The sequence below is a fragment of the Pteropus alecto genome, unplaced genomic scaffold (genome assembly GCF_000325575.1).
Source record: "Pteropus alecto unplaced genomic scaffold, ASM32557v1 scaffold11, whole genome shotgun sequence".
NCBI lineage: Eukaryota > Metazoa > Chordata > Mammalia > Chiroptera > Pteropodidae > Pteropus > Pteropus alecto.
The window spans coordinates 15,522,219-15,545,390 of record NW_006431956.1 but is presented as its reverse complement, the minus strand read 5'-3'; the positions used below and the strand labels follow the sequence as shown (position 1 = coordinate 15,545,390).

At 40.7% G+C, this 23,172-nt stretch overlaps 1 protein-coding gene and 1 non-coding gene across 3 annotated transcripts in view; one reads left to right on the top strand and one right to left on the bottom strand.

The window, feature by feature from the left end:
- The window catches only part of PDSS1 (decaprenyl diphosphate synthase subunit 1), a 38,525-nt gene that overhangs the window by 2,303 nt on the left and 13,050 nt on the right, over positions 1 to 23,172 (bottom strand). The window contains exons 5-10 of one of the 2 annotated variants that reach the window (XM_006907020.2): positions 17,757 to 17,898; positions 14,893 to 15,004; positions 14,690 to 14,799; positions 6,723 to 6,803; positions 6,504 to 6,617; positions 989 to 1,069 (exon numbers count right to left, since the gene is read on the bottom strand). In XM_006907020.2, coding sequence (XP_006907082.1) covers positions 989 to 1,069; positions 6,504 to 6,617; positions 6,723 to 6,803; positions 14,690 to 14,799; positions 14,893 to 15,004; positions 17,757 to 17,898 — 640 coding nt within the window. Of the gene's footprint in view, positions 1 to 988; positions 1,070 to 6,503; positions 6,618 to 6,722; positions 6,804 to 14,689; positions 14,800 to 14,892; positions 15,005 to 17,756; positions 17,984 to 23,172 lie in introns of both variants that reach the window. The other variant, XM_025043464.1, reaches the window with a different exon arrangement.
- Positions 10,116 to 10,225, top strand: LOC112475719. Its single transcript, XR_003044836.1, has one exon. It is a non-coding gene; the product is annotated as a U6 spliceosomal RNA (small nuclear RNA).

The window sequence follows — 23,172 nt, the reverse complement described above, 5'->3', positions numbered from 1 at the left end:
TTTTCAGTCCCACTTACTTCAGCTTTTTCTGAAACCAGGACTTCTCCCAGGCATAGCAACTTCTCTCTCAGCTACAGCCCTCCCTCATATTGATTTTTTAATCATACTGCCAAACTACCCTCCAAAAAGGTGCTAACCGATAGCAAATTATGCGTAACAGTATACAGATTTAACAGAGAAATAATATCCTTTGGAAGGGTTTTATTTTTTGGAAATTTAAAAAAATCTGAAAGGTCTATTTGGAATTCTTTCAAGTATTGGACTAATTATAGATCTCAGACCATATCTGCTTACTAAAAATTATTTGCTTGCCTTATTAACTAGATCTGCTGGCTCCAACTGACTGGATTTGGATCTTAGAAATAGCTCATTCTCAAAAGATAAGTCATCGAAACTGAAAATACACAAAAAGATAGGGCTTCAACAGAAAAGTTCGGAAGATATATGGCAATATATTTGAAAAAAACTTACAGCGCCGAAAGTTAAACAGTTTATTAGTTTGCCTATGTTGGTTTAATTTTTTTTCAAGTTAACATTTCTTTAGTCACACCTTTATGAGAGTTAGACAGGATGGAACAGGTAAGATCAGTTTTGAGTAAACTGCTGTAATAGTCTAGCCGTGGCAGGGCTGAGGGCTTGGATTAATCTGGAGACGAGTCTGGGTAATTGGGAGAATAGTCACGCCACTGACAGGCATGGTGAAGACTGGTTCCAAACCAGTGGTTCCCAACCCTGACTGCACATCAGAATCACAGGAATAGCTTTCAAAAAATGTTAACTGTCCATGCCCTAACCAAGGCCAAGCAAATCAGAATCCCTGGCAAAGAAATCTACAAGAAAAACGAATTACAAGTTTTTCCTTCTCAGTTTTTGTCAAATCAAGAAGGGACTAAACTTGGTCTTGTATCTAAAATTTAATGTTACTTGTTCTATTAAGAAGCTGCCACATCGTACCTGCTGTTGCCTCTTTTTTTTTTTTAACTCTTACCTGTAATACATATTGTCGAGCTCTGTCCACATCTCCTGGCAAACTGAACCGTCTCATTATCATAGCATTCATTTCTGGGAACTAACCATAAAGAAAGAAAATCTATTTATTCATCTTGGCAGAATCAAATGTTCCAATACTAGTTTGTAACAATAGGAAATAATAGGAAAAAGCAAAAAGGTGATTGATTAGATGATGTAGGGTAACAGTAAATTATAGCAACTAAAGAAGCAGAGCTAAGAGAGACATCAATTTTTCCATGCCCAGGGACTGGGCTAGTGCAGTGTTCATTCAGTTTTCTATCCTTGGTCCGACACTGAGTAGAAAAGAGAGAAGGATGAGTACATCTCTAACATCTCCTTACTGACTTTTCTTGTGGTTCGTAAACGTTAGGTCACACCAGAAACACCGGAGGCTCAAGCCTCTCTCCTAAGTGTCTAATTCAGTACAGGGGGCCTAAGTGAGCATTTCTAATGAGTTCCCAGGGGATGCTGACAGTTTGAGAACCACAAGCCCAGGATGAGGGTGAAAATTAGGAATTCTATTCTTAGTACTAAATCGAGTGACGCTTAAAAGCTATTGCGGTTTCTGAACAGAGGGTAGTATGAGCAGAGATCTCTGCTACAGCAGCTTGTAGAATGGATTAGAGCAGTGGTACTCGATGCTGAGTAAACTGCATGCTGGAATCACATGGGGAGTTTATAACAGTTTCCTAGATCTGCTCCCAAAGGCTGACTATATTGGCTCGGGGTTTGGGCTGCGCATCAGGATCTCAAAAACTCTCCAGGTGCAGCCAAGGCTGAGAACCATTGAATTAGAGGAGATGGAGTTACAAATACAAGTCAGGTTACTGTAGTAAATTATAAAGATCAGAGTTAAGCTGATGGTAATGAGAGGAAAAAAGAAAACAGGTACAAAAGGCAATGAAGAGAAAACCTATATTCCATGATACTTAGCAACAATTTAGGGGAATTGTCATTATTAACAGAATCATGAAGCCAGAACACCAAATCACTTCCATCTTCTAGATCCGAGCTCTAGTGCTGGTGCTGCCACAGCTGAGTGAGTTCCTGAACCTCTTGGGTCCTAGCCTCCCCAGCTGTGTCATGGAGGAGCCGAACTACATGACCTGAGGTCCATTAGCTCTAACTTATGGTCCTGTGAAATAAGGGGTAAGATGACATGTTTGGTTTTGGACACGTCAGTGCTTATAGCAGTTGCCAGTTTTTCCCTGGCAGTGAGCCTGAAGGATGAAATAAGCTGTTGTCCTGTAACCACCACCACGGTATTAGAAATCCTAGAAGGAAAAATAGGGCACACATAGAAAAACCTCAGCCAGATGGTGGCAGATTAAGAATTAAGAATGTTCCTTTCAGGGCAGAGTATGTATCAGAACAGTTCTGAACACGTAGAGGCTGCTAACATGCGCAACATTTAAAGAACCAGCAATCAGTTAGTTCTAAAAACCCATAATTTGCTTTAGTAACTGGTCTGTTAAGAATAAAATAATTTAAATTTTATAGGAAACATCAGGAAAGCGCAATCAACTTTAGCGGTAAAAAATTCAAATCAAATTGGCATTCGTCTTAGTTGATTACTACTACATTCCAAAATTGTATTTCTAGAAGGCTGTATTCTCAAAGCTGATGTGATACTGTCCTGGGCATCTGATAAAATTACCTGATTGATGGTCTAGGAGGTTTTTTTTGCAATACCAACAAGTGTAAAATGAGCTGATTGGATGTTTTTTCTGATTCCTTTTACTGTAAAAAGCATTCAGAAAGCAGAGTTTGAAAGAAATATTTGCATTGAGTGTGACTACATCCTTCCTTTGAAACATGTACTGTGGGCAGTTTTACTATGCAAATGTCAAACTTTTCCCCCAGGCACTCTTCATTCTCCTTAATGTGTGTGTATATGGAGAAGTAATGAGAAACACAACAGGAAGAACAGTTGTCCGCCTGAGAAATAAGAAAATTTTTGTTTGTTCAGGCTCTTTTTAAGAGTAGGAAAACCAGCTGTGGATGAATGAAATTCTAACTCTGAAATCTAAACTATACCATAAACTAAACTACAAAGGTGATCAATTAATTAAAGTGAGCTTGAACAAAACTTGGGTAACGAAGGCACCAGCTAGTCACAAGAGCAAAAAGCCTGGGCAGCTGGTGCAGGGGCTGGGAATGGTGATGGCAGTTGCAAGTACAGCTACAGGCTGACATTTAAAGTCTGGTGACTTATCAAATACAGAAGAGAAGCAGAAGAAAGGAAAAGATCTCTTAAAGGATATTCGAGAACTAACATAGTCTCACCAAAAAAAAAAAAAAAAAAAATTCCTTTTGATTCTGAAGATTTCAAAATCCGACCTATATCCTCTTTGAGGATTTAACGAGGTTTTTGTTCTTAAAATATGTACACACATTATACAAGGAAGGGCACTGTCATCATTGGGACCTCTCCAGAAATTTTGAAACTCTTCTTAAATCCCCTATAGCAAATGTTATCAAGAAACCTCTACAGAGAGATTTGAAAAATGGTGAATTCCAGAGAGGGAATTTCTGTCAAGTTTCTGGGACCAACAAATGCCGAATTCTCCATGCTCAGTTAAAAAGGAAAAGCCATTTTCCAGAGTTGATTGTCTTGTCTTGGTCCAGTGAGACTCAGTGTTCACAAATGGAAAAGTTCAAAGGTTTATCTGCAAATGAAACTCACTGACCTCTGGAAAAAGATGGCAAACATCTTAAACCTACTCCACTAAATGAGAGCTGACACTGCCTCTTCTTTGAGTGTTGTCAGTACATTTTCAGTGCCAGAGCACACCTGTTATCAACTTTGTGGGAAGACCTGGGGATCAGACACGCTCATAAGGTACTCGCTTTTGCAGTGGCGATAATACATTGTGGAGTAAAACGGATCCTAGTCTTAGAAGACTTGGAGTGTTTAATTTCCTAATGTGCCATTTACCAAGTGTCTAATTTCGATCAAGTTTGAACATCACTTTCTCATTTGTAGAATGGACATAACACCTACCACAAAGAGGAGTTGTGGGATTGGAGATAATGTATAAAAGAATCCTTTGCAAATTATGAAAACAGTGCATTTTCATTTAATGGAGATACTGTATATTCTCATGTTATTTTTGAACTTGGTTTACCCCAAAACAATTTTAGCCCCATAAATCTTGACAAATTTCTGGCCAAGAATCCCTCCCCACCCCCACCCCCCACTTTTTTTTTATTGACAGTATAATCCTTAGTGGAGTCTAAAAATGTTTTATTACAAAACAACTTATAAATACATATTTGCCGATACAAGACAGAAAGATCAGTCTCTTTAGGAAGCAGGTCTTGTCCAGAATCACTTCCTGCTTGATCTCATTCTATGTTCCCTTTTCTAAGGCTGCAATGTGCCTTTTAACAACTCCCAATGCCTTCTGGGCAGATGGGAAAAGTGCTGTCTGGTGAGGGTGACTGTGTGCCTCGTGATGCTGGGATTTTCCAGTGAAACACAGAAAACTGGTTTGGGGCACTATAAACTTTGTTCCTTTTCCTTGCCTTTTTTTTTTTTTTTTCCTTCCTAAACCAACATTTTTCAATCTCTTATATATTACTGACAAATCAATATAGAGCAGTGGTCCATTTCTCCCCTGACTTTGCCCCACTATATCTGAAGGTAGAATTATTCATTATTGTTCTTGTAGAGGAAAGCAAATTAATTTCTTTTGAAATATGTTCATAGTGAAACAATCGAAGAGGCATCCATCTTCAATCACCTTAAGGTTTAAGTGGGACCTGGCTGTTAACTTAGTACCGTGGGACTCATAACAATTAACTGTTAAGTTTTCTGAAGCTTTTAGTAAACTAAGCTGCTTTAGGGAAAGTCCTCGTCTAAGTCATCTTGATAACCTCAGGGCCCAGCTAAAGGAAGCGTTCCTGAGCTGGCAGAATCTCGGTGTACTCGGTCCATCTTGTTTTCTGTTCACGTTTCTAACCAAGGTCTGAAGAGCTGATTAATTTTTCAGTTGTATAGATGGTAACCAGTGACTTACCTCTCTATTCTCAGGCGTGCCTTTTACATGGCTCATGAATCCTCTGCTTTTTTTAGTAGGTTAATGGTAAAAAAGAAAATGTTCCTCACTCATGCTTTAATGTGTACAAGGAAGGAGATCTTACAAATTTTTGTCAGAAGTTGGCACGTATATTAATATTCTGGCGTTTTGGGTTGGTGAGTTAGTCTCAGTAGAAGAAATGACCCATTTATAGCATACCTTTCACTTCTCACCTCTGCCTCAAAATTCTGAGAGGACAGAGCCTGGTAATGAGGACAGATGTTTCCACAAAGTGCTCCCACATCTCTATTTGCACCCCTCATTCCTCACTTGACTGCTGTCCAAAGTAACCTGGCTTAGTGCCCAAGCCGTGAGCCTCCTCTGAAAAGGACTGCCCTGGGCATGGCTCTGCTACACAGTGGGGAAAAGATGAGCTCTTTTTCTTGGATAAGAAACTGATTAAAAGTGAAGTCACTGGTTTGTATAATATCAGAATGGAATTATTGAGTTCTATGGAAGACATGATTTATCTTTGTAATTTTTGAGAACAAATAGAGGCAAAAATCTGAAAGACTACAAGTTACTAAAACTTCAGACCAAAGAGTAATTTTTAATTTTATGGCATGGTGATGAACATCTTATTGCTTAGCTAAATAATGAATTAAATACTACTAAGATGAAATCTATTAAAGAGATGTCGAAATACCAGCCAGTGTCCCACTTATTACCAATAGCATTCGGCCCCAGAGCCAAAAGCAACGTGGCCAGGGTCCAGAGCAGGCTCTCAGAATGTACACCCTGCATGTCACTGCAGCATCTTTGAAGCTCCCTAAGCTTTTCATCCATGTAAAGGAGAATATGAAGGCAGCTTTACTTACTTCCTTAATTGACAGCCCCTCAATCTGGAGAAAGAAGGAACTATGTGGTTCTAGTAGTGCATTCCACTGACTTCTTGACTTTTTGAGGCAGTGGCCGAGGCTCTCTGAGAGCAGCAAACAGTCCCATTAAACTTCTAGAACTGGAGAATTTCTCAGAATTTCTTACGCTTGGAAGCCCTTCCTGTGCCTTTGTAAGGGGTTCTGAGGCACACCCAAAGTCCAGTCCTATAATCAAGATGTGGAAACCATTTACCTTGTCAGTGCTCCAAATACATGGAAATAATTGTGATGCTACCTTAAATTACACAGCACTTAATTTACAGAGTATCTCCATGAGTATTACCTCAGTTAATCCTCACAACAACCCTGGCAGGAAGGTTGTAATCTCAGTTTTACAGATAAGGAAACAGATAAAGCTTAGGGGTGAAATGACTGTCCCCAACATTTCAGCCACAGATCTAGACCTGAGGTTTCTTACTGAAATGCTTTCCCAAATACTTCTTATCTAAACCTTCCCATTAGCTGTGCCTGGACATTACTGGTTCTGTAGGGCTACACAGCAGCGTGTCAAAGGGAATTTGTAAAAACCTACCTGTCGACAAGCAAATAACACAGGGCCAGTGGCTAAACCGAGCTTCAGATCGGCAGACGTTGGTTTGCCCATCTGGTCAGAACATGAGGTGAAATCCAACACATCATCTATTAGCTAGTGAAAGAGAAAAAGGAATGTCATGAGCACCACCATCCCAACATCACAGCCGCCCTGCCCACTGTCCTAATAGGCCACGGCCTTATAAAGAAGTGGACCAACCTGAAAAGCTATTCCCACATTTTTTCCGTATTGATAGGCAATCTCATGCACCACCGGGTCAGGGCACCCTAGGACAGAGACCTGAAACAGAGAATTCTGAGATAAGCAGCTGGCAGGCAGAAGCAGTAAGGCAGCCCACCCCTGCCTGCGTGAAGGAGGCAGACGTCTGTTCCCTTAATAGGCAGTGATGCTAGATGATGTACAATTAGGAGACACAGCTGTCGGGGGACCAACATGTACAACTATCGCAGACTCTTGAATAACACGGGGGGTTGGGGCGCCGGTCCCCCGCACAGTCAAAAATATGCAATATAACTTTTTACTCCCCCAAAACTTAACTGCTTATAGCCGACTATTGTCCAGAAGCCTTCCATTAACAGTCGGCACATATTTTGTCTGTTATATGTATTATATGCTGTATTTGTACAAGTAAGCTAGAGAGAAAAAAATGTTAATAAAATACAGTATTTATTGAAAAAAAAAATCCATGTATAAGTGGACCCACGGAGTTCTAACTTTTGTTCAAGGCTCAACTGTACTTGCATTTTTACGTTTTTAATGGAAGGATTTCGGTTTCAGATTGTTGTCTTAAAATCTAAGAAAACTATTACTTTTCTCTCTTCTTTCACAGGATAAGCCGTCTTTCCCACTGCTTAGGAAAAATGGAGTTACACTAGGCCAGTTATGCTGGGTAACCTTTTTGACATGCAAAAGAAACACTCTAATTTGTGCGATGCTGACTTCCAGCACTCAGCAACTATCCCAATTGTTGGCTTTGTTTGTTAGTTTTCTATTGAGTTAGTCCTTATTTTGGGGATAGAGACCTAATTTAATCATACACACAATGTTGCCATATGTATTTCCCCATTTGTAGTCTTTTAATAAGTTTTACTGATTTCACTTATTTCAGAAATGCAGTTGTTTCTTGATGTCTGAAATAGCCTCAAGCCTAAGACTTCAGACATAGATATTGTTCTTTCATTATCAACGGATTTTCACTGGTCGTACCATTTCCGTATTTCTCTCACAAGAAGAAATGTAACTGCATAAAACTTTTTTTCCTTTTCAGTGGGGGAGAAAATAGGACTTTTAACTAAGTCTTTTTTTAAAACTCCAAAAAACTAGCTGGCACCGGCCGCTTAAGTGTGTTTCCTGCTGCTCTGCTAAGCATGCTAAGCAGCCCGGCCACATTTTCAGGAAACAAAGATGGTAAAAACCAAAATGGGGGATGGGAGCGACATCGCCGCTGGAGAGGGACCGTCTGTATTGACCCTCCGTGAGAAAGCCAGATGGAACTCTTCAGTCTCCTTTCTGCAGTGGGTCACTGAAGTCCCCTGACTTTAGTCCCTCTGTGGTCTGCTGGTTCGGACCCCCACTTTGCTCAGGCCTCAGTTATGGTTCAGGGGTGTGGGCTCGGTGGTCAGCCTGCTAGTGGTGCGTTTACAGCCCTTACAATTTCCACGTGCCCTCGGCATGTCGCTTCATCTTTCTGTGCTTCAGTTTCCTCCTCTAAACCATAGGATCGCTGTGAGGAATACAAGTGATGCTACTTTTAAACCCTCAGGACAGTGCCTGGCGTCTGGTTATGACTCACTGTGTTTGCTATCATCCTTAATAATCCTCCCCGCCTCCTCCACTGGCTGCAGAAGCAGGAGCCTGGGGTGTGTCCACGCACCTCTGCTAATTAACACCAGATCACAGAACTTGCTCAGCCCCGAGAATGTTTTTGACGACTAATGAAATCTGTGACTGAGAGGTGTTTGGCCACACATCCTCGATAAAGATGCACACATCCTGAAAGGGTAGGTGGCCACTCACTTGCGTGAATCATAAACTTGTAACTGCTTTTAATAGCAAAGACCTTACCACTAGCAGGCACTGGTCCGTGGGTTTAGAGAGGGGTTCCTCTTTTCAACTAAAGATTCTATAGACCACATGGGAGACAGTTTAGAAACTTTGAAAGAAGTCAAGGCATCCATCCATCAACGTGGCTAAGAGAATGAGAGTGTGGCAAAATTGGGGCAGCCTGGGGTATGCTGAGCTCATAACACGATGGTTCTCCTTTTCTAGGCAGGAAGAACCCACGAAGCAATCCTGTAGCGAGTTAATGCTGTTTCCTCAACACACAGTAGCACAGAAAAGCATACCTTCTTCCTGAAAAGTAAAATATTTTTAAAAAATCCTTTCTGTTTCTAAACTCAATGAATTAAAATGTGTGGAGTACATGAGCACTCTGCATTATTTTGGTTAAACTTCATAACATGCCATAAATACTTCCTTGGTGGTTGGTGATGAGAAGAGCTAACAATGACTGAGCGCTGTGTGTCAGGTCCTAACTCACACAGGAGGTCGGACCTGAGGCACAGAGAGTACCAGGTTTGAAGGGGCTAGGAAATGCGGGAATCTGAATTTGAACCCGAACGGGCTGGCTCCAGAGACTCGACTCTTACTCACTCTGTGATGCTAACAGGCAACAAAATGGGACGCTCAGAGAGGTCAAGTAATGTGCCCAAGTAAGCATAAGGCGGTGAGGTCCACATGGCCCGCTTCCAGCTCACAGAGGCTGACACAGGAACAAGCTACTTAGCTGGTAGCTTCTGCCTCACCGGCTTTGAAGGGTCATTTCTGCTCCGATTTCACCCACTGCAGGGCAAAGACCACTCCTGACCCCCACTCTCCAATCCAAGTGAGGACTGTCTGGATCTGTCCTATCGCAACTAAGAAAATCAGACGCAATGCAACACAAAAGCCAGGCAGGAAGTGTGCCGACGTGAAATGAACGCTGCTTGTTCCTGGCATCAGAGGAAAGATGCCGCATGTCTTTCTGGAAGTGGGTGGAGTACGAAGAATGACTAAATGAAAGAAAGTGGAGCTCAGCTAACTTCTGTTTGAAGCAGGTCCACAGCCAGGCCATGGTGTGCACATGGCATCTTTAGTGGGGAAGGCCCACCCCTCTCTCATAAGATTTTCACAAGCCTTGTCTGAAAGGATTGGGAAGTGCTGTTTGCACTGGCAGGGGATGCTGATGTTTAGCCAGCATCTCTATCTTTCAAGTATGTGTCTCCATCACTTTAAGAGATATATTCTGATACATACATATATGTTCATTTGTCTTATTAAAAATAGTGGAGATTACTGGAGCTCCAATACATAAAAAATATCAAAACAGGTTATTGTCAAAAACCAATGGAAAATGTTGGGAGAAAATACATGCAACATAACATCGCAGATAAAAAGCTAATATTCTTCATATATAAAGAGCTCTTTAAAACTGAGTGGGGGAAAAAAGACCAAACACCCACTAGAAAATGGGCAAAAGACACGAACAGACAATAAGACAATAAGAATCACAAAAAGATATAAAAATGGCCTTTAAACAACTGAAAAGATGGTCAACTTCACCCAGAAACGAGAGATGCAAATTAAAAACTGGAACGATACAGAGATTAGCATGGCCCCTGCGCAAGCATGACACGCAAATTCGTGAAGCGTTCCATATTTTTAGCATAGCCCCTTGTTTTTTTTTTTTAAAGTTATTAGTTTATTAATCCTCTCATGAAAAATCTGATCACCAGAGTCACTGATGAATCTTTACTCCTTCTGTTGTCCAATCTCCACCTCACTTTTTGCCAACACCATTTCTCATCTATCAGATCGGCAAAAATTTAAGTCTTATGACACAGCTAGTGAGGCTGTGGGGAAGGAGGCAAGACACGCTCACGAACTGCTGATGGGAGTGGTGGAAACGCTGAACGGTGCAGCCCCTGGGGGGAGAACTTCGGTCGTATCTAACACAACCACATCTACAGTTACCTCGAACTATACTCTAACACCGCAAACATACGTGTACATATGGTTAGCTGCCGTGGCGGGACTTGTCACTGCGAACGACCGGAAACCTTAAACGCCACGTATGGGAGTGGGGAGTAAACCATGGCAGGCGGCGGCGCTGCTTGAAAAATGAGGGAGATTCTAAGGACCGACATGGACTGATGTCCATAGCATACTATTATATTAAAAGCGAGGTACAAAAGCAGGACGAGCAAGACGTATCACAGCACACTACTTTTGGTTGTAAGAAAGAAAGGGAAGTAACATGCGTGTGTCTTACTAGTTTGTGTAAAAAGAAAAAGGAAGGAGGAACCATAAGCTAATGAGAGCGGCTACTTTCAGGGTAAAGGGCATGAGGGGCGGTTCACCATTCTGTGCAGGTCTGACCTTGGGAGCTATGTTAATGTTTTACTCAAAACAACAGTAACCTCAAAACCAAAATAAAACGAGGTCAACGAGAATGAGAGGGAAACCCTAAAATGGAATGAAAAAGCACCTTACTATATTTCAAATAACAACCACACTGAAATGAGGGAGAAAGGTAACATCCGAACACAGAAATTTGACTGTATTATCCCCAGACTTTAGACAAAAGGAACTGCAAACAAATACTGAACTCTAGCTACAAGGTTTGTTTTTTGAGAGATGAGAGTTATCAAGTTTTAAGTTCCTGTGGTATATTCTAGGATTAAGCAAATATGTTGTTGTGGGAAATGGGGGCCAGGTTTCGCACTGTAGGGGACGGGAGTTACAAATAGGGAACCGCAGAATGCTGGAATAAATCATGAATCCTGTGGTGTCTGATGGATCTGGAGCAATCAGTATGGTTTTGAATAAATATGGATGGCTATGAAAAGACAGATATCCACATATCCACATTATATTACACAGACATACAGTTCCTAGCTCTGGCCATTGAGAAGGCCTAGAAACAGTGACAGAAGCGCCTGGATTTTGGTTTCTAAATACTATTTTCCACCCAAAGGAACCAGAGCTCCTTGGAGAAATGGTGGGTCCCAGCGCTGGGACAGACCGGAAGAGCCTGCCTGGGAGAAGGAAGTGCAGGAAAACGGTAGGGGTACCTTACCAGGGAGGACACAGGAGCCAGGCTAACGGGCCTTCCCCATTGGTCAGATACAGAACAAGCGAGCATTAAAATAAATAACAATGGGCTATAATCCACAGACTAAAATAAGAATCCAGGAGTCCGTAGAGACGACATCTTCCTGAAAACGGGATACTAACTCTACTGTAGAAGTGTGATGTAGAAGGAATGACGGAATTTAAAAACCTGTTGATTGGCAGCTGGCATAGTAATAACTGCCTCAGGAGAGAATCATGAATCAATGCTAAAACCAGAGAGTGAAGGTTTGATGAGAAACAGAATATTTACATTCTCTCAAAATGCCTCCCCCAGAGAAAAATAGTAACTTGAAAGTGCAGAAAGCTGGCAGACACCACCCTAATCAGGTGACCAGCGACCAGCAGCAGTAAGAGGATACAGGAACTGTTCCAGAATGAAAGAGACTAAAGAGTCATGACAAGTAAATGTAACATGAGGTCATGGCTTGGCTCTTGGACCTGAAAAAAATCGTCTCCCTTTGTTATAACAGTATTAGGACAACTAAGCAAAATATGAATGAGCTCCATCTGTAGATTATCATAACCGAAAAATATAGTGTTCTGCAAATATGACCCACAAAACAAAATTCTGCGGTGGCACTCTGTATCTTTGAAAAACAAAGTAATAGGAAGATAGGTCACAGATAGCACTGGAGAGAATATAAATTCAGAAAAAAAAAAAAATGAATGCAGCATTACCATACCCAGCTCTGGGTTCAAATCCCAGCTCAGCCACTGTCAGACTGAAAACATTGGATGGGCCACTGGACATTTTAAGTCTCATTCCCATTAGATTTTCTGGGGAATAAGCTGTGGCCTTCACTGGTAAGCTACAGAATTTATTCTGCATGACTATGTATATAGTCAATCATCTTATAAGATTATTTCTATTTTAATATCAATCAGTGTCACAAAACAATCCTAGACAGCCCTCTCTTAGATTTTAATACTATTTCCACTAAAATACAGTGAGGTGTTAAAAAGGCACAGGAGCGAGGGGTAGAAATGGTGTCCTTAGCAGAATGAATTTATAAGCTGCTAAATTTCCTTCAAATTCTCTAACATCATGGAATTCCATTAGTTCTTCTGTAATAATTCTCATGTTTAAATTCTCCTTAATCCCTCTGTTTGGCATCTGTAATTTGCCTTTAATGCATTCTTTTGGAGCCTACATATCTTTGCATCTTAAATACCAGAACTACATAAAAATAGCCATTTTGAATAAATAACACCTCTGGAATAGTTCTACCCATAGGCACTTAAAAATAGAAACTTTTATTCAGAGAGCTCACACTAGGATTTTGCTTTATTATTCTAACAGCGGTGGAGTTTAGGAATAAATCCCGTGGAGGTGGTAGCTCTGGGATGATGCCAGCATGCCTCCTAGTGGACAGCATAACACCTTTCCTTTTTCATAGGGGTCCAGCCCTGTTAATATTCACATCCTCTCTTAATTTGCTAATCTGTGAAGAATAAAGGTATTCCTTAGAAATAAATACGCGTGCTATAATGTCTTTGGCTTCCTAAGCAGAGGACAATGACTGCAATGAAGCCTTTCCTTGATGGCTCAAGTCCATTTCCTTGGCCCTTTCATAGAGTTCTGTCACTGAGTGTTCAGGCCCCAGCAGCTGTGTTGCTGCCCTGTGCCTGTGGGGTGTCTGCTTTATGTGGACAAAGACTCACAGAGTCTCTAGTTCCAATGGCCCTTCTACCTGCCAGTGCTTCTAACTGTAGTCTCAAGGGGCTGAAATCATCAATGAGTTTCGCCGAACACACTAGGGCGTCTTACTTATGAAGCTGGATCTTGATCTTCATGGAAATTTACTGAAACAGCTTTATGGCACCCATTTTAAACAGGTCATTCTTTTAGTCAGCACTCCAGTGTCCATCATATTTTTACCCGTTTCTTTTTCTTAAAAACTTGTAATTTCTTGGAAATAAAAAATTATAGCCCTTTCAATAAAGACAAAAGTAGCTGAAATCGTGGCCAGCACGTTCTACATAATTCACATTCCTTAGGGTTTCAATTAATCTTTTTTAGGAAGAATATGTTGTCCTCGTTCTTTTCTGGCTCACAATTATACATTTCTTGACACTTTTAAAAATAGACACTGTTGGCAAGGGACTTTTTCACCTGAGAGGCCTTGAGAAAAAGCTCTCCTTAACTGTAATTATGTTAAGAGTGTATCATGACAGCAATTGGCATTTGCCTCTCATGGGTCTTCCTCCCTTGTTGCTTTAATTACAAAGGACTATTACTTGCCCAGGTTTCATCTCGGTTACATCTGTTAGGCTGAAACGCGGTCAGATGAACAATCCTATGGAGAAAACTGTCTCTTATTTACAGGTGGCTCTGAATATCACACATTTTAGTCTATAGGTTATGAATAATGCCGATTTTCTAAAAAAGAAACGTATGTGGAGAGTGGAGGGAAGGTCAGGGAGAAAACAAGAGAAAGAAGAAGTTAAGGTTCGTACTCCCAAAGAAATAAGGTATGTACAGCCCAAACAAATATGGCCTATTTATAGTTCATGTAAATATACTGGGAGGATCTACTAATAAAAAAAGACAAAGAACACTAGTATAATCGAATACTGTAGTCAGATAGTTTCTCCTGAGTAAATATTATATTTAAGGACACAGCACTTCATAACCTTTTAAAGGTAAAATGTCAGAAAGGATGTGTGAGACAATCGTGAGAGAAATTACGATAAATTGTTTCATAGGTTACAGAGTTTAAATATTAGGTTGGGGGACTAAAGCTTATCTTGATTCAACTCGGGAGGAAAGATGAAAAGTGAATGATTGCATAGCAAAAGAAGATAGCAAAAATGAAAACCACAGCAGAAATTCTCCACTGTTTGGGATTAATTCCTTTCTCAATGACCTCTTGGGATTTGGGTTACTATTTTAAGGTTCTCCAGTGAAATTTTTTCTAGGATTACCTCCCTAGAAAGAGCTATGAGGCTTTTTTTTTTTTTTTTTAACTTGAAAAAAGACAGAACGTACATACTGCTTTACAACTGTTGGCTATCAGACTTGCAGTCTTCTTGAAAGTCTTTTCAAGGTAGTGTGCAAATCTTTCATTCTCATTCTCTTTTGATCCTAGCTGAAGAAATTCACCTATAAAGAAGGAAAGGGGTCATTTGAGACATGGTTTTATGGCCTGGCCAAATACTAAAATGGAATAAAAAAGAAAAGTCAGAATTAACCTACCACGCACCAGATCTTCAATAACTTGGGTTAAAATAGATATAACAGTTGTATTTCCAATTCGTGCCAGAGCTATAGATGCTGCAGAAAGAATTAAATCTCCAGCAAGAACAGCCTAGAAAAAAAGGATAAAAAAAAACCCCAACAATCTTTTAGAGAAACGTATCAGAGCAATGGTGCAAGAATAAAGTTACTTCTCAGACGACACAAACAGAATAGGAGGGAGGGGTCTTCTGGCATGTTAAGTTTTTTCCCTTTTTCTTCCTCAGTAGGATTATGTAATAATCAGTCACGGATTTGGAACACCATTTGGGCTGGCTTGGTTCTGGGAGGTTACCCAGTCTATCTGCCCACTTCAGAGCTGAAGACATGACTCCTGGGGATGGAAATGACCTTACCTTGCATCTTCGTCCCCTGGCCCCATCAAGAAGCAGCTGCCTTCAGACTAGGACCATTTGTTTTTCCCTCGAACCATCTTCTCACTACTGCCTTTACACCACCGCTTCGTCTGCCCCAATGTCCTTCCCCTTCTCCTTTGTGGAGCATTCATTTGCATAATTAGCTTAGTTGGCATCTCCCTGAGGTCCACCAGCCTCAGTCCTGTGGGAGTGCAGCACCCCTCACACACTGCTGTCTGAACTCTTCCTCAATCGGGATTTCCTATTTCCTGAACTCCTTGAGGGCTCGGTCTGGGTATTACCTCAGCTAGTACATAGCCCGCATCCCTACCCCAGCACAGCGCACAACACATGCTTTTCTCGATTAAAAACTCAACCAAGGACTCTGGGGTCCAAGTTCAAGCTCTTTGCATGATATCACACTGCCCCTCATTCCTGGACAATATATCTTTTTCATTGAATACTAGATAATCAATATTTTCCCGATATTCTTGAGATTGTGAATAGATGTCCGTATCGTATTTGCAACTAATTATAAATGATACGGAACTGAATTATATGCTGTGATCAAACACACTATTTGGCATATAGAAAGGTATGCCTAAGTGTCATGTTGTAGAGTAATTAGTTATAAATGCTAGAGTCCATAGAAATTTTAATTCACAGAATTTTCAACATAACCGCATTTTGTTTCTATTATGTCTGTTGGTTCTCTAGCATCAAAAATGAGTGGTGTTCACTATGTTTCCCAGTTAATCACCATTTTATTTAACATATATGATATCTCAATATACACATATATTTATAAAGCCATTCTGCAATTACGATATATATGTGCACACGTGTATCTGTCCATCTACGCTACATCATTACAGTGCAGCTGAGGGCTTGGGTCTCTAGGCTTTTACCACCTTCTTTTACTGGCCCTGGGAATCCTGGAGGCCAGAGGCTTCCAGCGTATGGGACCAAAGCCGGCAGACTTTGGTCCCATAGGGCTGGCTGGGGTGAGGGGTCAAAGGAAGGCAGCACTGGCAACGCAGGCAGGGTAACGGGGGCTTGAGAATGAGCTGCTGTGTGAATTTTTTATCATCGCCCAGTCTTTGTGGTTGAGAGGTAGAAAGGGGAGCAGACTATTAGGTGGCCTTGTGCAAGGAAGACTGTCTCACAGTTCAGAGGCAGGCAATGTACACCGGTTCTTTCACCGGCACGTAGAAAGGGGCCCCGCCGTGCGGCAGTCATGGAGGGGGCTGGGCAAGGAGGAGAGACCTTAATTTGTTCTCTTAATCCTCTTTCCCGACAAATGCTCAAGTAAGGCTTTGGGACAGGCCCTAAACATGAACAGCTGACTGCCAGGACGCGTCATCAAAGTAGCCACGACCTCTCCACAACGAAACTGCACCCTCTCTTCACCAATTCTGATGTATGGAATTCTGTCAATAGGACACAAAATCTTTTCATCTAAAACTTGAAATAAAAACCTTGCTAATGAAATTGCAGGACTCGAGCGCACAACAAAGTCAAGGACATTAAAGCAAAACCAGCACGTAAAGGTAACAATGAACGTACATTTCTTCTTTTAATAAAGGCAATTAGAAAACAGCGGGAAGCAGGTACCGTCAATATGTAAGGGAAGGAGGGGAGGAGAGAGAGATCTTTTTCACATTAGTGTTTTGTTTGTGCTCAAAGGGGCATGGGGGTGCGGGTGGGGGGCTGGACAGCCAATGGAGGTGCACGGGGGTGGAGGGTGGTGAGAGGGGCTGGAAGAGAGTGGGGAGGTCGGAGGGTGCAGGGTTGGGGGGGTGGCAGGAGATGCTGGATCTCAAAAGACCTGTACCTCTTCACTCCTATTTGGTCTACTGCTTTCCTCCCTTCAACCCATGACTTAAAAGTCCTCATACAAATTCTCTATGTCACATACCTCCTTCAGGAAATGCCAATAAAATAATGGAAATAAGCGTTAAAATAGACATATATAAATCAATCCCAATTACAGTGCCTCTATTTCAAAAGGTAAAAATTTTCATTGTAAAATAGTATCCCTTTAAATTTTTTTTTTTAAATTTCTGTTTACGTATTTTTTAAAAAGTTTTATGACACTCTCACACATGGTGGTCAATAAATGATTAAGGAATTAAACTGAATCTGAGTAAAATCCGAGCCTAAAAGTAAAATGTCTGATTCCTCACGAAATGTGCTTTTTGGATAACTACAGAAATCCCTTCCCTTATAACCAAAAGCGATTCTATAGAAAACTGTGAAAAACCAGGAATACTAAGTTTTTCTATAGTATTATCTATCATCAAATATCTGTACACAGATAAGACATGAATACTATTTTGAATGTGGGAAGACCACATCTGAGGAAGCATAATTTTTTTAATGAGACAAATCTGAAAAATAAATGCAATCCAAAGTGCGTGTGATTTGATAAGAGAAATAAAATAAAAGAAAAAGAAAAAAAAAACATACCTTCTTTTCACCCCAGATCTTATTAACTGTACGTTTTCCTCTTCGAGAACTTGCATCATCAATAACGTCGTCATGAACCAGACTAGCAGTGTGGATCATTTCTGCAATTAAGGCTATGGAGCGCTGGCTGGCTTGTACATCTCTAGTTAACAGAAAGCAATGCTTTTTAACAGAGACGCCGCCTATAACCTTCTCAGCAATCATCTTGTGAAAACTGGACATCGGATCTAGGACAAAGAATTTTATTTCTCTAAGAGAAACCGTATTAACACTGGCTTTCCTACAGAGCGACTTGGAGAACATTTTAAAAAATGCACGAGATATTGTTTTATGCCAAGATTATGTTCTACGGAGACCACATTAAGAAGTAGAATTTATATGATTAACAAAAAGAAGATAAACGTCGCAGAAATCTGGCCATTAGGCTGAAGAATTATCTTTATGTCTTATAATGGTGGTTTTGGTTAGAGGATCAAGTTTATAATTAGGTTACAATTATTTCAGGGCTGGATGGGAATGACGGGTGAGCAGCATTCTAAAAAAAACTATGATTAGAGAGCCAGTGATCACTATGTTCAAAGCTTTTCATACTGTTTTAAATGTTCCGTTAAGAAGACCTCAATAACCAAGACAGAATTTTTGTAAAAACTTTCTTCTGATTAGTATTGAACCTTTACATTAGAAATGTATTCTTTATTTCCCAGATTTAACACAAACTACCGGACAAATACTCTAAAGAAGATGCTAAATATGAGTTTTACAGTTAAAAAGGAATTCCCCCAGTTTCTTTTTAATTATCATTATTATCACCATCATCATCTATGAGAATGAAAGTAAATTTCAAGAAAATCAAACTGGGGAAATAGTTTAGTGAATATTTTGACTTTAGACATACGCCTGACTTAAACACATGTGAACCAAATGTTTCACTTATTCCAATAGTTTACTCTTCAAATATCATCAAATTACCTCTTAAAGGGGAGAAAAGTGAGAAGGATACTAACATATGACATTTTCTTGAAAAACCTAATCTGAACATCTGTAAAAGATAGTGCTCATTCTGATTCCTTGGATCTGCCAGAAACAATGAAAAATGAAGTGTAGCTACATTAGAGATGCTGGAATTTAGCTACAAACACTAAATCAGCATGAGAGTATTTTCCGATCTTGCTTTAAATATAATTTTATAACATGATGCCTTGCCGGCCCCTCTTACCTAAGATTTTAGAACTAAACCTCGGAACCTTCCAACAGCTTCTAGCCCGGAAATTGATTGTAAAGTGCTGCTTGCTCATGATTTATTAATATAGCACAATCCTAACAGTCCTAAATACTTCCAGATCACAAAACATTCTCCCAAAAGGGAAAAAGTAAAGCAACGGAGCGTAGGGATAAGTCATCCTGTAAAACCACTTTTGTAAAGGAGGAAATGGAGGGTCGGTGGCTTCTAAGAGCCTGTGCTGAGTCCCTCAGTGAGACATTCACGGATGCTATATTTAGGAAGCCTGGACCTTAAATATTTTTCAGGTAAATTTACTGGGCCCTATCTTATTTGAGTTGAATGCACAGGAAAAAGATGTAGGCTTTTTAAAGTTGTCTTTTAATACAAAGGCTATTTTCAGAGTATTTTCTCAGATGGATTTTGGTCTAATAAAATATATACTTCCTACTGGTTAGTGGTAGAATTTACCTTAAAACAGCCGGTAAGGCCTCTAGCCTTTTTCGTGCGTTCCTAACTTGGGCACCATTTCCATTATCGCAAACTATGTCAGCAGACAGGGTTCCCTGCTGGGAACTCGAAGTAAAATGACAGTGCTCACTGAGACATGAGACTTTTTTTGTAATTTGAACAACAAAGGTTTCTTAAAATATTTCTTAAAATAGACTACCTGTAGATGAAAATTCCATTTGCATGATTAAATTCTCGATGGATACAAATCACAACTCTTGCTTAGAATGTTATTTGGCATTGTGAAACAGCCCCTACATGGCATAAGTACCACATTTTAGATGCTTTATAATTTTGCTTTATAATTTTATCTAATGTACTTTTTCCTATACAAGTTTAAGCTTTAATGTGTGTCAGCTTCTATCCGGAAAATACTGCCATTGCTTATACGTAGCACAGTAAATGGTGAGACAGATAAAATTTGCAGATTACAAAAAAAAAAAAAAATCTCACACTATCTTTAAGATGAACTCTCCAAAGTGCCAAACTGAGTCATGCCTTCAAAAAGTTGGGCACCATTTCTGCTTCCTGCTGTGAAATATCAGCGACACTTTCCCAGCTTCTCTGAGAGGTGCTAAGAAAAACCAGACAGCACAAGAAAAGGAGGCCCTGCGTCTTGAAAGTTGGCTATGTCCTCTGTATTTCACACCTGCAAGAGCATGCTATGACTCAGCAAGCCCTCAGGACTTTGTTTTTCCTTCATTAAAGGAAAAATGTTATAATGAATAGTTTCAAGCATAGACCATGACTCCCCACTCTCCTCCCCACTGCCACATACTTTCACCCAGCTTGTGTGTGTGTGACATGCTGCTGAGTCAGCTCTGACTCCCAGAGACCCTATAAGTGACGCCCACAGTGCCCTGTCTCAACAGCCCTGCTCAGCTCCTGTAGACTCGTGCTTGTGGCTTCTTTTATGGAGTCAGTCCATCTCGTGTTTGGTCTTCCTCTTGTTCTGTTGCCTTCTATTTATTCTTTTCCAAAGAACCCTGCCTTCTCATGATGTGCCCCAAGTAGGACAGCTTCAGTTTTGTCATTTTTGCCTCCAGTGACGTTTCAGGCTTAGTTTGCTCTAGGACCCGCTTGTCCATCTTTCTGGAGGTCCAGGGTATCCGTAGAGCTCTCCTCCAACTCCATATTTCAAATGAATCGATATTTTCCCCATCAGCTTTCTTCACTGCTCCCACATCCGTGCATAGTAATTGGGAATAAGAGGGTGTGGATGGCCTTAGCCTTGGTCTCTGATGATCCATCTTTGCGCTCAGAGATCTGTCCTAATTCTTCTGTTGCTGCCCCTCTGAGTCTCAGCCTTCTCTTGATTTCTTGGCTTTGGTCTCCATTTGAATGGATGACTGAACAAACATAAGCAAAATCTTTAAGAATTTCGGTGTCTCTACTGTCTGTGTTAAAGTCATGTATTTTTTCTGTAGTCATGACTTTTGTCATCTTGATGTTCAAATGCCGTCCTGCTTTGCCGCTTTCTTCTTTCCCTTTTATCAGAAGTCGTTTCAAAATATTGCTATTTTCTACCAGTGAGAGGGTGTCATCTGCATATATTAAGTTCTTGACATTTCTTCCATCAATTTTCACTCCTTCTTCCTCTAAGTCTAGCCCAGTTTTTCATACATGTTGTGTACAAATTAAATAGGGAGATAAAATGCATCCTCGTCTGACACCTTTGCCTACAGGAAGCCATTCTATCTCTCCGTATTCTGTCCTGACAGTGGCTTGCTGTCCACAGTACAGGTCACGCATCAGGACAATCAAGTACTGAGGCACGTACAGTCCTTTCAGAGCAACCAGAGCTTTTCAGGATCCATGCAAAGGCTTAACAGAGTCTATAAAACACACTAATTTGAAATTCTTTGGAGCACCAGTATCCAGTGAGTGCTCGTAATTTGATCTCGAGTGCCTCTTCCTTTTCTGCATGGAGCTTGAACATCCAGCGTTTCCTGCTCTGTATAAAGTCGAAGCCTCTGTTGCATCACCTCGAGTGTCACTTTACTTGCGTGGGAAATTAGAGCACCCAGTTTACATGCGATTTTAAAAAAAGCAAACTTTCCTCCCTATTCATACCAACACATAATGTGACATCTGACACGAATTACAAGTAAACCCCAGTGTGGGAAAATTATATCTAAAAAGAAAATCAAATCTTAGCAATGGATTACCTTGGTTCAGAACAAATGAGAGGAAAATAATAAATCAAAACAGTACATGTGGTTTCATTTTAATAATAGAGACAGTGAAACTTCTATTCCCAAATCTAAAGGTTGTGTAATGAACAGAGTCCTCAAATGGTATACAGAAGACTCTACTTCTATTTCAAAATGTTCTTCTGTTTGTCTCTTCTGACAATTCTAAAAATAAGTGTTTCACTTTGCTTGTTAGAACTCTGAGAAGCTTAACGTTTCTTAAATATCTATCCCTAGTCCACCATATTGAAATCAATACCCTTGAAAATGCAGACCGAGGCCTCAGATATGCTGAATCAGAATCTCTAAAGGCGGGACTCAGGTACCTGCATTTTTAAATAGCATGTCAGGTGATTCCTGATGCACAAAGTCTGGGGAATATCGCTGTTTAGTGGGGGGTATTCATTTTGATTTACTGTCAGCCAAAATAGAAGCTTTTCCTAAGGGTTTTGGTACAAGCTCAGCCTTTGCTGATCCACTGCTGCATTGTCTGTAAGCTGTGGGCAAATGGAAGGAGAGTCTGTCCTACCCTAAAAGTGACCTGAAACTTGGGGCATCAGTTCAGAGGTCTTGTGCTAATGACCCTCCCAAGTCTCTTCATAGCCTGAGAACAGAAAGGCTGACTTGCTCTGAACAACACAATCATGGGAGGGCGATACTTCTTTTCTCTTATCCTCTGCATCATCATGAGTTTTAAGCGACGTAAATAGAACTCCATCAGTTTGGTACTGAAGAAGCTCTCTACTGAAATTGCAAATGAAGTCTCTCGCTCTCTCTGCCTTGCTATAGAAAATTCTCAGGATGCGAATCACATTTCCTAGTTGTTCCCTGCTAGGAGTACACATATTCGAGTTTTCAGTATGCTCAACAAATAGCCATTCAGACTCAGATAGATTTTATCTTTATCTTCCACTGACTTGACTTGCTACAAGTTTGGGTACTTCAATTACTGAGACTGGGGAATGTCCTCTGATTTACCCTTTCGTCGGCTCCGTCAGATCCAGAGGGAGAGAGAAGCCCCCCAGGCCCACTCCCTGCACTGAGGCGATACGATGTACTGATGGGGTTCACGTTGGCTTCCTGTGGCTGCTGTGACAAATTACCACAAACTTAGCGGTTTAAAACAGACATTCCCTCACAGTTCTGGAGGCCAGAAGTCTAAAAACAGTGTTACTGGGCTGAAATCAAAGTGTCAGCTGGCTGTACCTGCTCTGGAGGCTCCGGGGGAAAATCCTTTCCTCACCTCTTCTAGCTTCTGGTAGCTGTCAGCAGGCTTTGGCTTATGGCCACATCACTCCAATCTTTAAGACCGCCATCTTCCAAGCTCTCTGCTCCATCTTCACGTCGCCTTCTCTGTGTGAGCCAACCTCCCTCTGCCTCCCTCTTATTGAAGCATGTGCGACCGCATTTCGGGGCCGTCAGATAATCCAGGATAATCTCCCCATTTCAAGATGCTTAATCACATTTGAGAATACTCTTTTTATTTTTTTTTTTG